The 16,355-nt window shown below is 42.9% G+C and overlaps 1 protein-coding gene across 3 annotated transcripts in view; it reads left to right on the forward strand.

Moving 5' to 3' along the window:
- The first annotated feature begins 8,995 nt into the window (after positions 1 to 8,995).
- Positions 8,996 to 16,355, forward strand: part of ZFR (zinc finger RNA binding protein) — an 83,748-nt gene continuing 76,388 nt past the window's right edge. For all 3 annotated transcript variants that reach the window (XM_045999271.1, XM_045999273.1, XM_045999274.1), the window contains exons 1-2: positions 8,996 to 9,139; positions 9,433 to 9,532. In XM_045999271.1, the coding sequence (XP_045855227.1) occupies positions 9,103 to 9,139; positions 9,433 to 9,532 (137 nt within the window). In that variant the 5' untranslated portion in view covers positions 8,996 to 9,102. The remainder of the gene's footprint in view (positions 9,140 to 9,432; positions 9,533 to 16,355) is intronic.

Consider the following 16,355-nt stretch of genomic DNA (forward strand, 5'->3'; position numbering starts at 1 on the left):
AGTCAAAAGTGGAAGAATCTTTGATCAATCTGTGTGCCATACTGCTTCCAGCTAGAACTGGAAGATTTTTGTCTTACTGCCGCACTCAGGGTAGCCCTGAAATATAGTTGTAAAGGAAAATCCTCCCAGAGGGCATTCCCAGAGGATTTAAGGTATATGCCTTATTATCTACTTCATGCGTAAATAAAGACAGACTGAGCATAGATCGATATTTATTAATGAGCACTGGCTAGTAGCTTGGCCAGCTGAGCAGGGACTTGAGAAAGAACAAGCCTAGAAAATGGTGACAGTAAGATCCAGGGGAGAGGTACCTGGGTGGACCTTTCAGAACGGTCACTGAATATGAAAATGTCCCCCCTATCCCATGTGTGGAAGGCAGAATAATGGTCCCCTAATCTATATTCTCTTACACGGCCAAACAAACTTGCGAAGGTGAGTATGTTAAGGATCTTGAGATGAGGAGAGTATCCTGGATTTCCCAGGTGAGCCTAATATACCACAAGGGTCCTTAAAAGAGGAAGACAGGAGGGGTGCCTGGGTGGCTCAGGAGGTTAAGCTTCTGCCTTCGGCTCGGGTCATGATCCCAGGGTCCTGGGATCGAGCCCCGCATCAGGCTCTCTGCTCAGCGGGGAGCCTGCTTCCCCCTCTCTCTCTGCCTGCCTCTCTGCCTACTTGTGATCTCTGTCTGTCAAATAAATAAAATAAAATATTTTTTTAAAAAAAGAAAAAGACAGGAGTGTCCGAGGCAGAGAGAGATTTGGAGATACTCTGCTGCTGGCTTTGAAGATGAAGGAAGGAACCATGAGCGAAGTAATGGGGGTAAACTCTAGAAGCTGGAAAAGGCAAGGATATAGATTCTCTTCTGGGGCTTTCTAAAGGTATGCATCCCTGTGACACTTTCATTTTAGCCCAGTGAGATTTCTGAACTGCAGAATTGTAAAATGATATGTTCGGTTGCAGGTCAAGAAGTTTATAGTATTTGCTATAGCAACAATAGGAAACTAATATGCCATGTAAATACCCACAACAGTGTGTTCCCAGTGGAAGCAGCACTCTACTAATCAAGTAGACTAGATGACCCATTTTTTTTTTTTGTATGTCAGTTGTCCTCTTTCCCAAGCCACCCCAATGCTAGCTTGAAGTGTATATATAGTCACTTAATCCTCCAAATCACACCAAATTTATGACATTAGTACTATTATTATTTTCCCCATTTTATAGATGAGGAGAGTAGGCACAGGAGGTTGAGCAAATTGGCTAGTCATATAGTAGAGTCAGGATTTGAAGATCATCTGATTCTAGTGCTGTACTATCCAATATGGTAGTCATTAGCCATATTTAGGTGTTTAAGTTAAACAACACTAAAATTCTGGTTTCTATCACCAATACGGCCTTCAGCATCACTCATTAATTTCATATCAATCTCTAAATGAGATCACAGGGGCACCTGGGTGGCTCGGTGGGCTCAGGTCATGATCTCAAGTTCCTGGGATCGAGCCCCTCATCAGGCTCTCTGTTCAGTAGGGACCCCGCTTCCCACTCTCTCTCTCTGCCTGCCTCTCTGCCTACTTGTGATCTCTGTCTGTCAAATAATAAATAAAATCTTAAAAATAAATAAATAAATCAGATCACAGCATGGCTTAGCCTCTTCTCCAAGCCCCTAAATACCTATTCTTCCAGGCTATTTTGAATTCTGCATGTTCTTTTGATTTCTTAGAATGTGTTACTAACACATAGAAGCCCTTACAACACTGCTGTTGAGATTTGGCAGCGGATAATCCGTGCGGAAGTATCAAGGGAACTGGGAGGACTAAAACAGGTTGAACTTCTCATATGTGCCTAGTACTGTGCCAGGTCATAATTAGAGGAGTGTAATGGGAGATATCAAAAATACATATCATAAAACCATTGTCCTCAAGAGATGAAGAACAGAACTACTCTCATTCATCCCACAAATAGTTATCAAGTGCCTACTATGTTCTTGCCATTGTTCTAGGCATTGGGAATTTAACAGAGGATGAAACAGACATGGTTCCTGACTTTGTGGTGCTTACCACATTCTCTCCCAGGGGAAAGAAAGACATTGAACAAGAAATGACAAGTTTGATGTATGTGAGGAAAATGCAAAGTATGGGATGCTTCAGAATAAAATAGAGAGTTGATAATATAAAGACTCCAAGAATTTATGAATGAGATACAGCCATGTACTATAAGTAATAGGCCATGTTTTTACTTTAGCCAAGCGGAAATCTTCGTAAGGACTTCGGCAGGGCAGATGTGTTGGCCAGAGGTGTTTCAAGAGGGTGGTATGTCATAGAGGTTAGGCATTCTGGAGTCAGGTTGGTGTTAGATTTAAATTCTGCCTCTGACACTTACTAGCTTTGTGAACTCAGCTTTATCATCTCTAAATGGGATACACATAATAGTCTCTACCTCAGATTTTTTTAAAGATTTTATTTATTTGTCAGAGAGAGAGAGAGAGCAAGCACAAACAGGGGGAGTGGCAGGCAGAAGGAGGAATGAGGGACTTGATCCCAGGAACCTGACATCATGACCTGAGCCAAAGGCAAATGCTTAACCGACAGAGAAAGATACCCAGGCAATCCTCTACCTCAGATTTTTTTAAAAGAATGAATTATTGTAATGTACATGGTTGTTCTATTATTAGTACCAGTTTTTCAATCTTAGGTCCTTTGATACTTATGTGGAGAATGGGATTGAGAGGATTAGATCCTTAGAAAGACCAATTAGTAGGCTGTTGAATGGCCTTGGCAAGAGACAAATTAGGGCAGTGGCTGTGCAGAGAAAGAGAACTTGAGATATTTAGAAAGTTTTTTTTAGGTGTATACCGGAAATTGCTCTCAGGAGAACTGAAAATACGTCAGTGCAAAATTTTGTATTAGTCAGGGTTCTCCAGAAAAACAGAACCAATATACAGTGATATATATAAGAGGATATTTATTATATGAATGGTTCACACTGTTACGGAGGCCAAGAAGTCTTGCAATCATCTATCTGCAGGCTACAGAACCAGGAAAGCTGGGAATGAAATTTAATCTAAGTCTGAAGGCCTGAGAATCAGAACCAATAGTATAAATCCTTGTTGGAGCTGAAAAGCCCAAGAACCAGAAGCTCTAAGTCCCAGGGCAAGAGAAGATGAATGTCTCAGTTCAAGCAGAGGGAACAAATTCCCCAGACCTCTGCCCTTTTGTTCTGTTCAGGACCTTGACAGATTGGATGATGCCCAGTCATAGAAGTGAGGGCATCTTAATTCAGTCTAGTGATTCAAACCCTAATCTCTTCCAAACACACCCTCACAGACATACCCAGAGATGAGGCTTTACAGCTAATCTTGGCTCAGTCAGGTTGACACATAAAATTAGCCATCACAAGTGTTCATAGTAGTGTTATTCTTCCTAGCAAATAGTGGAAACAACCAAAAATGTCCACCAACTTATGAATGATAAAAAGATGGGATATATCCAAACTATGGAATATTATTCAGTTATAAAAAGGAATGAAGTAGCAATACATGCTATAACATAATGGAAACTTGAAAACATTAGACTAAGTGAAAGCAGCCAGACACAAAAAGCTATATGTTATATGATTCCATTGATATTAAGTGTCCAGTACAGATAAATCCATAAAGACAGAAAAGAGGTTAGTGGTGGCCAGGGACTTGGAGGAACAGGGCCTGAGGAATGACTGCTAATGGTTTCAGGATTTGTTAATGGGGTCATGATTGCATTGAGCATTTGCTATGTGCCAAGCAATGTTCTAAGAACTTTTCACGTATTAATTCATTTAATGTCCATAGCAACCATATGAACAAGGTGTTATTAGTTCCTGAAAAGACTGAGTCTCAGAGAGGTTATATAACTTGTCCTTGGTCTACACAACTAGTATGTGGTACAGGTAGGATTTGAATCCGCAAAAACTACCCCTGGAAGAAACCACTATATCACAAACTCTCTTTGTTTGTTTGTTTTTAAAGATTTTATTTAGAGAGAGAGAGAGAGATCACAAGTAGACAGAAAGGCAGGCGGCTGGGGGGTAGGATAGCAGGCTCCCCACTGAGCAGAGAGCCCAATATGGGGCTCCATCCCAGGACCTTGAGATCACGACCTAAGCCGAAGGCAGAGGCTTAACCCACTGAGCCACCCAGGCGCCCCCCAAACTCTCTTTTAACAGAGATGAAATACATCATCTTTCCACTAAACCCCCATTTGCATCAGTCAGTGTCACTCTGTTTATCAAGGATGCATTTTATCTCTGTGAATTCCCCTAGTGTCTGACCTTGGACCACGGTTCTGTTTGCTCCTCAATTCTTTAAGAGTCCTTCATGTCTCTATCCATTTATCCACCACCCACCATCCATTGGCCAAAAACTCAAGAAAGAACTTAATTGGATTCTGAAGAATATCCTTACTACAGCACATTTCCAAGACCACACAGTTATTCCTCCAAGGGAAGGGAGGAGAGTAGAGGGGAAGGGAGAAAAGGAGAAAGGAGTAAGGGGAGGGGAGAGGACAGAAGAATTTAGAGGGGAATGCTTCCTGGTCTTTCACATCCCTACCACCTGGAGTACCTCTTTCAGTTAAGGTTTTCTTGATTAAAATCAGAACTTTTCCAGGGCTCCTGGGAGGCTCAGTTGGTTAAACTTCTGCCTTTGACTCGGATCATGATCCTAGGGTCCTGGGATGAAGCCCCACATCGGGCTCTCTGCTCAGTGGGGAGCCTGCTTCTGCTGCCCCTCCTGCTTGTTCTCTCTCTCTCTCTCTCTCCCCCTGCCAAATAAATAAATAAATAAAATCTTTTTTTAAAAATAATAAAATCAGAACTTTCCCTTTGAATCATGAACATTGTCCTACCCATTTGGCCCTTAAAATTCAGTCTGACAGGTCAGCTCCCTAGCCTGACTCTGTTGTCCTCCACGTGCTGTCAGCTCCTAGCACCATCTGCCTATGTTGGTAAAGTCCCGGAATGCCTGGAATCTCAGCCTGTCCAAGTCATGCCCAGAGCTAGAGCCTCATTTCCTGTTCTTTCTTTGTTAGCTCCAAATGCAATGGCTGTAACTAACTTGGGAGACCATCATAGGTTCCAAGTGAGTTTCCTGGCCTTCTTGCTCCCTCCCTTGGTTCTCGGGGAAACAATGACGCAGAAGCAGCCTGCCCCTTGCATTCCCTTGCATGCCTCATGCATGATCCTCTGTGCCCCTATCCCTTTCCCTGTCCCATCATGGGCTTGAGCTTACCCTTCCCCTACATCCCATCTTTTGGCTTCTTCTCTGGGTGACAGGAATGGGTGATGGTTAGAATAACCAACCAACATTCATAGTACTTGCAATGAACCCCACATTGGCCTAGGACCTTTACCTCTAGGAAGTTGTTAAAGCCCTATCACTTAGTGAGAGCTGAGATTTGAAGTCATATGGGTCTAGCTTCAGAGACCAAGCCATCATTCCCCAGGTCATACTCTCTTGCTATACAGGGTAGCTCATATACTATCCTTTCTGGCTGACAGGTTTGCATTTTAACAAGGCCTTTCAGGATACCAGGTCTCAACTCAAAGGTGTGACTAAAGGTGACTAGATGTAGCCTTCTCAGACTAGCTCCACCTTGTGGTTAATGGGTCTGCCGATTAATGTTTTCTCATTTACCTTCAGATGCTAATTGAAGTTCTTAATGATGACCCTGAGGCATTACAGGTTCCTGAAACTGCCTTCTGAATCATCAAAGATTAAGCTGGGCACTACCTGGTTCATTTATTCAATCAGTACTTACTGGGTGCCTATCACCAGGCACCCAATACCGGCACCCTGCCTTCATCAAGCTGTAGTTTGATGGCAGGAATAATGGTAACCAAACAATGGCGCAGTAAGTGTGAGATTGCAGCTGTCTCAAAGGCAACTTAAGGAGGGATGCCTGAGGCTCTGAGAGCATAATCAGGGGCTGATGGATCAGGGGGTCAAGGGGGTCAGAGAAGGCTGAGGAAGAATTTACCGAGTGGAGATCTTGAAGCATGAGGGTTAACTAGGTGAAGAGAGGAAGGAAGAACCATCCAGTCAGACAGAATATGCAAAGCCCTGTGGTGGGAGGTAGCATGGTAAAGACAAGGCCAAGGTAGCTGGAATGAAGAGAAGAAGGAGGAAGATGCTGGAAAAGGCTGGTATGTCCGACTGCAAGGACTCTATAGGCCATGTGAGAGGAAGCACAGAAGGACTTGATCAGATTTGCATTTTGAACCGATCACTCTAGCTGAGGTGTGGAGAATGACAGCTAAGTGTAATTTTTTGTATTCCAGTGCCAGCCGTTTCTGGACATGAAGGATGACGGATGTTGTGATTGGCTCCCTCCAGTCAAGTCTCCCACCTGCTTTTGGTCTAGAGGATTACAAATGATCATGTTGGCTAGACTGGGAACACTCTGGGACATAAAGCCCCCTAGGGCAGAGCCACCTACTTTTTGGTTTTAGGTGACTGACTTGCATAGTGCATTCACTTACTAGAAGGTAGATTTTGAAAGGATTCACAACCATCCCGCCTAGTTCTTTTTACATAACTACTCTGTGCTTGACATTGTTTTATAGAAGTGCTACCTCACTGAACCCCCACCACAGTCCTGTGAGGGAGATGTTATTATTATTCCTGTCATACAGGTCAAGAAAGATTAAATAATGTGTTCCGGCCGTTCTGCTACTAAATACGGACCCAAGGCTTCTTAATTCCGAGCCCATCCCAAAACTCCTTCCTTGAATAAATCCATGTCAAGGGTAAGTTGAGCCCTTCCTCCAGATTCTCTCTTTGAAGAGTACACTGTTGTAAACAATTTTCGCCACTGCCACACTTATTCTGAACTCTAGGAACAGTTACCAAAGAGGCACGCCTTCCTCTTCCTAGTTACCTGCTTGCTCACTGGGGTGTGCCGGTAGCCTTCCTCCATCCTCTAAGGGCCTGCCAAGCCGCCAAGCATAAAACTGGCCTAAAAATAATCTTCTTAGGCAGGTGATTAACACCTGTCTTTTCTCCTCCAGTTTTATTCAAGTAGCCTAGTAACTAATAGTACAAGTTTATCAAAGCAGTTACAGTCAGTGCCTTAAAAGCTTTATTGCTCCATGAAGTTCAAGACCTTTAAATGGGGTTCTAATATCCTATGTGTAGGAGACACTTTTTCCTAGCATCACACTTGGACTGCAAATAACTTTTGCCTACAGAAACATCAGTATTGTCAAAAACAATGACATTGATTTTTTTCCCCCAATGTTCCACATTTTCTCTTTTTTGAAATGAGTAAGAGGATAAATCAGACAGGTTCTTAGAACTCATACCTTTGTAGGAGGTGTGGGGGAGTCAGGTTGGCACAAGTAAGAATTGAAGTATTGTTTCTGCTATGGCATAAAAAGGTGGGATAAAGCCCTAAACCTCACGAGTGAGTTCTGATTCACCCTTTGCATTTCTTTTTAATGCTCATGTTAAGCATTGAGGAGGGGCACCTGGCTGGCTCAGTTGGAGGAGCACGGGTCATGAGTTCAAGCCCCACACTGGATGTAGCGATTACTTAAACAAACTTCTTTAAAAATGGTTAGATTACTTTTAAATAATAATTAATTAAATAAATAAACAAATACTGAGGAGAAGCCAGTAGCAGAGGGTCTGAGGCATGGAGAAGATGAGGAAGAGGTGAAATGGAGCATTTATGCATTGTTCTGAGGCAGAAAGTAAGGGGGAAGGAAATAGTCCATCAGAAGACGGACTGTAAGAAGAAAGAGTGGGTGGAAAACGAATGGGGAAAGTAAAGAGAAAACAGAGAGAAAGCAGAGGGAAGAAAGAAATGCTTGCATGAGGGAGAGTAGTCTTCCATCCTCGCAGGGAAAGATTTGGCATCCTTACCAGGGACCTTTCTGAATATCCTGTCTCCTTATCGCTCAACTCCAGCCTCACTAACTTCCTTGTCGCTCCTGCGCACTCCGGCTTTAGGGCCCTCCATTTGCTGTCCTTCCTCCAGGTATCTACCAGGCTCTTTCATCCCTTCCTTCAAGCTCTGCTCAGGAGACTGTTCTGTCCACACCCTACAAAAAGCACCTCCCTCCTATCTTTGCCTGGCTTTATTCCTAAAGCTGCAGTCACTGTCCACTATGCTGTTTGGTCCTTGTCTGACACCCTCCCCTTTTCTCCCCAGAAGGTAAATTCCATGTGGGCAAGGGACGTCCTTTTCTCCCTTGATACATCTCCCTGACATAGCCTGACACTTCGTTGGGGTGGGAGTGGGAGGGTTGAAGGTGGGGGAAGAGGGTGTTCTGGAGGGATGTTTGGAGTTGTGCTTCCAGCCCAACAGACTAGCATTCTGCTCCTCTCCTCCCCCATCTTTCCCTCCCCAATTTTGAGGCTGGGAACAAGAAGAAGAATGAGAGAATAAGGAAGTATCCAAATTCGTCTAGCTCAAATTTTTTTTTTAAAGATTTTTAAAAATTTATTTGAGAGAGAGAGAGAGAGTGACAGAGAGCGCACAAATGGGGAGAAAAGGGGGAAGCAGGCTCCCTGCTGAGCAAGGGAGGCCCACGAAGTGGGGCTTGATCTCAGGATCCTGGGATCATGACCTCAGCCAAGGCAGACGCTTAACTCACTGAGCCACCCAGGCGCCCCTCCAGCTCAAATTCTCACGAAGAGTGCACAACCGAGAAGGACTGAAACAGAGCGTTGCACACGAAAAAGTGAAAGGTTGAAAAGTAAGAGAAGGCTAACAGACGTCACTCTCTGTGGTCATTCTCCCTGATCCCCCCACGGCAGGACGAGGCTCTCCTCGCACTCTCCTCTATATCGCCCCTGTTGCGGCTTCCTTCCCCGGTCGCTTCCCGGTTGAGAGTTAGCTGCCAGATCGCCTTCTCCCGCGGGCTCCCCCAGGCCCGCCTCGGCCCGAGGCCCGGCACGCGCCCGCCAGAGCCGCGAAGGCGGCCGGGACTACAGCTCCCAGGGTGCCGAGCGCGGGGGGCGCCTGCGCAGTGCGGCGGGAGGTGGCGGTCTGTTCTCCGCTGAGGAGGAGCGGGGCAGAGGAGGGAGGCAGTGGGTGAGAGTTCAGAGTTCAGCAGCAGCAGCCCGAGCCCATGATTCCCATATGCCCTGTAGTTTCTTTCACCTATGGTGAGTATAATGTACCCCGCCGAGGTCCTTGCCCGGCCCCTTACCCGACCCGGGGCCGCGGGGAGACGCGGGGGTTGGGGCTGGCTCCGGGGAGGAGGCGGCGGCCGCCACCGGGGCGTGCGAGTGAGTGAGGGAGTGCGAGGCGGGAGGGGGAGGCGGCCGCGGCCCCGGCCCCGGCCCGGCGAGGGCGGCTTCTCACAGCGCCTCTCTCTCTCCCTTTCCCCCCCTCGGCGTTTCTGCCCCAACGCACCTCTCCTCCCGCCATGGGATCCGACTCTCCGTGTCCGCCGCAGTGCCCAGCCGGCTGGGGGAAGATGCCAAAATGGCGACCGGCAACTACTTTGGATTCACCCACAGCGGGGCGGCGGCGGCGGCGGCTGCGGCCCAGTATAGGTAACGGCTCCCCGCCCTCTCCCTTCTTTCCCCCTGCTCGCTCTTCCGCCCGGATCCCGTCGACACGACGCCCCCGCGCCGGCCCCCGCCCGGCGGCGCCGAGCCCCGGCCTGAGGCTGGCTGGGCCGGGCGGCCTCTCCCGCCCCGCCCGGCCCGGCCCGGCCCCGCGGCGGGGAGCGGCCCCCGAGGGGAGGGCGGGAGCGAGGGACGACCGAGGTGTTAAGACGTGGAGGGCCGCCGGGGCTTTCCGCGGCCCCGCAGCTAAAATGGCCTCCCGCGGCCTCGGAGCCCCGCCGCCACCTCCGCCCGGCCGGCTGAGGGAGGGAGCGAGGCCGAGGCTCGGATCTCCCCCCAACCCCCGCCCCGCCAGTCCAGTCCCCACCTCTAATCCCTCTCCCACTTGGGGAACGGAGAAGGTGGGCGAAGGGGAGTGCCGAGGCGCGCTGCCCACCGGCCTCTTCCGCGACGCCTCCCGAGCGCCCGTCTTCGCCCGGTGCTGCGGCCCCCAAAGCCCAGATAACGTGTCGTTTTCTCGGGTACCTTCTCCTTCGGCTCCTCCTGTCCCTCCGCTCGAAGCATGCAAACAAACTGCGGGTGTCACTACATTCATTGGGTTCCTTTAGTTTTTTTCCTCCGGGGAGAGATGTAAACATAGCAACCACCTGTGAATTTGTAGTTGGTGGACTGGAAAAGATGTGCGAAGTTTCTAATACTGAAAAATGAATCCCTGGCCTTGTTCTAACTATTGAGTTTAGGCTGGGGTGGGGGGGGGGGCGGTAATAATTACCCTTGGCGGGTCTTTCTCCCGGGAGTGGAGGGGGGGTGCTGGGGGGGGTGCAAGTGACATATTGACTTACTCTGATGCATCCTATGAAATCTCTACATTAAGGGAAGCTCTAATTTCTGAAGTGTCTGTAATTCATTATACATCTTACCAAATGAGAAAAACACGCTAGATTGTGTGTCTGTGTGTGTGTGTGTGTTTGTGTGGTCGTTGTTGCTTTTGAGTCAGTCTGAGACATTTTCTTTAGATTCAGACCATAAACCTACAGGGTTCCTAAGTGACAAGCTTTTTATAGAGAGAGATTATATTAGATAACTGTGTGTTAACTATTTGGTAAAACCCAGGTAATTTTTTCATCTCATTAACTTCACGTGTTGGGTTGTGTAATGGAAAGGGCATCACTGGGAACCAGAAGACCTGGCTTCTGTGTCTTTTTTTGCTCTTGAATTTATGACGCTGGGGACATACTTATTTGGGCTTCATTTTCCTCATCTGTAAAATGAGATATTGGGCTGTCTTCTTGGGTAAAAGCCTGTAATTCTGAGAAAGTTGCCGTATTTCATGGAATTCTAAGATGCCATTTATTTGTAAAGGGTGACGTTATTTTATGTATCATTAAAAAAAATTGCTGCTAATTAAAATACGATACAATGGTTACAACCCCATTGATTCTAAGAGCTGTTAAAGTGTGTAAATGCATTATATTTACAAAACTGGTATTAAATTTTTATAATTGTTTTGAGTGTCTTGAATGCATGTGGCATTTTTTTACAAATCTGTTCTATCTTGAGACATATTCCAGAAAAAGGACTGAGATGACAAATTATTGGGGCAAAGTCTTGGGGCTCTTTAGATATTAAATTCTTTGCTTATAAGTTGTGATAATTAACAAAGTGTCGGTTACTTTGATAAATACCTTTTAGACCAATAATTTTTGTGGGGAGAGAAAAAAATCAAACCATTTTTCTTTTTCTGGGAAACAAGATAGCTAATCAGCATCTGTGCTATAAATCCTGTGCTACCAAGTACTATGTGTTCCAGACAAAGCTGTATTTAACCATTAAAAATGTGACTTGTTTCACACAGTATTTTTTGTTGTTACGGACAGAGTGATAGATTTTAGGATTATTTACTTAGTAAAAATATAGTGGGTTCTTTGGCAGTTTTGAAGTATTTTTTCTATTGCAAACCTACAGACAGAAATGGAGGAAATGGCAACTTAAAGATACTTTTTTTTTTTAATAAAATAGTTGGATGTATGTAATTTATATACTAGGAGATTAGTACAGAATTTCTATATCTGATTTTTTCTTTGGCTTTGAATCTCAAGTTTCCGTAAACTGTAACAACCATCCAAATTACTAAATTGTTTGTTGTGTGTATGTCTAATGATGGAAGACTAGTCTTTGGGCTATACTTATTTATGCATACATATGTCAGCAAAACTAATTGTTAATATGCTGTGTCCCTCTTAAATAGATAAGGTACATGAAAAGTTTTTTGCTTTTAATGGGAAGAAACCAGGCCCAATAATGCTAATACTTTGGCTCAAGGAAGATAAGTAGCCATAATAAAAGGATATGCAAAGAATGCAGTGATGATGCTTATTTTTTTTCTGCCTAGAAATCGTTATAATGTAACTTTTAGATGGAAGACCAAGGCTTACTTTGCAAGTTTTTTATTGTTGTTTGTGGGGTTTTTTGTTTTAATTTAAAGGATGCAAACGTGGGGAAATTTTAAGCGTTTACATGTGGATGATGTGAGTAGTTGCTATGCCTGTCGTTGAATACAGATAACTGAAAGTAATCTAAATCTTCCTTGCATTCTGCTTCTTAGTTTTCTTGGTTATGTAGCTATGTAAAGCTCTGAATTCTGCTACTTCTAACTGTTAACCGCTAGATAAGCTAACTTTTTCATTTGTGTAATGCATATTAAATCTTTTTGTGATAAGCATTTACTTAGTCTTTGTGCTGCACGTTCCATCAGCTACTGAATATTTTTCTTCCTCTTTGTATTTTTTTTTAAGTAAATAAACCTATTATGCCCATTTGCCACTCTTGCAAATGCAATCTTTCATTTTCTGACCTTTCATGTGCTTTTTACCCTTGGAAATGAAGAAATCAAAATATTTTAAAGTATTAATTTGTATGTGTTTATGTATGTGTATTTGGTAGAATTAATTTGTGGGGCACAGGACAAAGAAGATCTCACGTACGGTGAAAAAATAGGATGGTTTCAAGGCAGAAAGGGGACTTAGTTGGGTATGTAACCGACTTTAATAGAGTTACCCTTTTTGTTTGAGAAGATAGGCTTATGGATAAATCTAATTTTGTAATCTTCGAAAAACGTATTTCAACAGTTAGGAGGACTTAGGGTAGCAAAGAATGTGGGGGAAGATAATCCCCAGTGGAAAAAAAGTTTTCTGATCATTTCATAGGCTTAAAATCATTTTTTTTTTCCCCACGCCTTCATTGGAGGTGATACAGAAGTTCTTATAGGTGTTCACTTTCAGAGAGGAGTTTGTGGCATACACAACTATATATATGTAATATAAATATAAAGTAATCCATTATATTCCACTATTAATAGGACATAAACATTTCTTTGAGTTTTAAACAGCCAATTTCCCTTTGTTATTTAGGAAAGCCTTAGACATCAATTCCTTGGCATCTATCTAATCAAGCACTTGTCTGTTAAAACCTGGATAATCTAAATCTTTTAGCCTGTGCTTAAACTAATTTCTTTGTCCTGTATATATTTAGTGTATCACTGAATAACTTCAATAAAGTTAGCGATTTGAAAAAACCATTTTGCAACTTTTTTTTAACCCTTCTTATATCTAGTATTTATTGAATTCAAAGGCTTTAGGGTAGAGATTATATAAAGATGCAAAATAATTTTCCCCCATAGTCTTCGAGTCTTAGCAAATATTGTTAAATGGTAAATGTTTACGTGAATCCTGTTTGCTGACATTAGTTTAATCATCTCCTACAAAGGCATCTCATCCAGTGATTCTTGAGATATCTTTACTATGTCTGTTCCTAAAATATAATTATTCTCTTCACATCATTGAGATAGATAACTTGGGTAGGCTGATTAGCTGGTGAATTTTCCTTTTCTCCTTCTCTTCCTTTTTTACTTTATTTTGAATGTAGTGGTAGGAAAACTGTGTCTTGAGGAAAGAATAAGAGTAACACTGGTAAGGTAGAAAAGGAGTAATCACTCAATGAGAAGGTGAAAAACCAGGTGAACAGGTTTTCGAAACCAATCATGGTGATGGAAATTTACTGGCTCTGGGGGGGGGGGGGGATTCTGCAACTGCTAATTATATCAGCTCTTTCATTGTTGAATCAGAGATCTTGGGATTCATATTGCATGAATGAGTTTGAAATAATGAAAATGTTCTAAAAGGATTGCTGCTGTTACATTAATGATACTTCTGTGTTAGTAATAGTTTTAAGAGTAGTTGTGAGCCAAAATATTCCTGTATAGAACGTTTAAGGTGTATGTTTTGTGCTTTCCTAAACGGCTTTACCATATACTCTCACAGGAAGAGCATGGATTTGGAGCTTCTGAGACTTCAGATTTGAATCCAAGCTCTATCCCATCAGTCACTTGGCCAAATCACTTCATTTTTCTGAGACTGTTCCCTCAGTTAACTTTCCTTCCATCAAGATTATATATAAAACCTTCTACCCTATTGCCCGATTTTCAATAAGCATTTTACCAATGTTATCTATGAAGTATAGGTATTTGAATAATATTGTAAGGATTTTTTTTTAATACTATAAGGATTTTAGAGGAACTCCTTAGTTGATGTCTTTCATATACTTTATATAGAGAACATCATAATCTTAAGTAAAATGTTTTAAAAGTAGGTATTTGAGGGGCGCCTGGGTGGCTCAGTGGATTAAGCCGCTGCCTTCGGTCATGATCTCAGGGTCCTGGGATCGAGCCCCGCATCGGGCTCTCTGCTCCGCAGGGAGCCTGCTTCCCTTCCTCTCTCTCTGCCTGCCTCTCTGCCTACTTGTGATCTCTCTCTCTGTCAAATGAATAAATAAAATCTTTAAAAAAAAAAAAAAAGTAGGTATTTGAGTATCAATTGATAGGTCTCAGGTTCCATGTCAGTTTAATTGGGAAGGAAGGAAATTCTTGATTTGCAAGCAATAGACAAAAATATGAGATATAATAAGTATTCAGCAGATTTTCTGGATCTAAGATTAGGCAAAAATTGGTAAAGTTACTGTTTCAGCAATATTGAATTAATAAATTTCAAATTAAATCTTGTTTTTATATAGCCACAAAGCCTGTTAAGTAGAAATAAAATGAATGAAATTTGCAGAACACTTAAGGAAAAAATACATTAGGATATAAAGCCCATAAAAGAAGACATAAATCAATGAGGATGGGCTGGGTTCATGGAGTGAAAAAAATCAATACTATCAAGTTATCCATTTTCGGGGCACCTAGGTGGCTCAGTCGTTAAGCATCTGCATTTGGCTCTGGTCGTGATCCCAGGATTCTGGGATAGATCCCTACATTGGGCTCCCTGTTCCGCGGGAAGCCTGCTTCTCCCTCTCCCACTCCCCCTGCTTGTGTTCCCTCTCTCACTGTCTTTCTCTGTCAAATAAATAAAATCTTTTGTAAAAAATTTATCAGCTTTCTCCTAAGTAATCTATATATTTAACGTAATTCCAATAAAAATCACAACAGGTTTTTTTGAAGTCCTGGATCAAAAGAGATTCTAATGGTGGTAATGAAGAGAGTATTTGTCCAAAAGTAGTCATAACAGATTTGTAATAATATGACAAGCAAGGTCTTATGTTACCACATACCCAAACTTTATTCAGTATAGGGATAGACATAGATCACTGGATTAAAACTGAGACCCAGAGATAGAATTATGCTTATGAGCAGTTGGATTATAAGATACAGCTGTTTAAATAGACATATTTATTTGTAAAACCAGCCAAATTATTTTTCGGAAGTACACTATCAGGTTAACCGGAAGACAAAGCTTGGGGCTTGGGCTTGTTAAAGTGTAGTAATTGACAGATTGTGTTAGAATTACTAGGTACATGATTAAATGTGTGGAGTGCACCTACTGTGCTCAGACAGTTTATGTACTTGGCACTCTTATCTCAGAATTAGGGTCACTGTTTGGAGTATAGCATTTCTGAGTGTTGTGTGAGAGCTGTGTGCTTTCATGCATGAAGAGGTCAAATAAAGATTAAATAAATATGACATTGGATTTTTTTGTTTTAAAATAAATCTTCTCATATATAATATGTATGTTAAAATACATTTTTAGGGAGTAAAACATGATATTTAATGAGTATCTACAATATGTGCAGTCCCTGCACTCAGGAATTTACGTTTATGTAAATTTATGATCATACCTGAATTTTAATGAAATACTAAAATGAGGAATTGGAGGATTCTGACTATGAAATTTGAGGTATGCTTCATAGTCTTCCATGCAGAAAATTGAGGGAAGATTATTGTTGTTGTTGTTTTTAAGGCATTTTATTATTTTTTTCTTAAGATTTTATTTATTTGAGAGAGCATAAGCAGGGGGAGCAGCAGAGGGGAAGGGAGAAACAGGCTCCTTGCTGATCAGGAAGCCTGACTTGGGGCTCCATCCCTGGGATCATGACCTGAGCTGAGGGCAGATGCTTCACAGCAGAGCCATCCAGGTGCCCCTGAGAGAAGATCATTTTTAGACAGGAAATGTGTTGAGCCAGGACAAAAATGTATGATGCTTGGTATGATTGAGAGTGGATGGGCTCTGAAGTCAGACTACCTGAGCTGAATCCTGGTACCCTATACCACTTGGCATTTGACAGTGGAGAAACAGTCTCTTGGTACTTGTTTCTTCATCTTTCATCTGGAGATAATACTGTTCCTTACCTCATAGGATTGAGATTTTTTTTTTTAAAAATTCTCAAAGTGCAATATATATAAAAAGAACTGCACGTATAATAGTATAGCTTCATGAAATGTCATATACTGAATATACCTGTATAACCAGCACCCAGA

Source organism: Meles meles, chromosome 3, assembly GCF_922984935.1.
Source record: "Meles meles chromosome 3, mMelMel3.1 paternal haplotype, whole genome shotgun sequence".
Taxonomy (NCBI): domain Eukaryota; kingdom Metazoa; phylum Chordata; class Mammalia; order Carnivora; family Mustelidae; genus Meles; species Meles meles.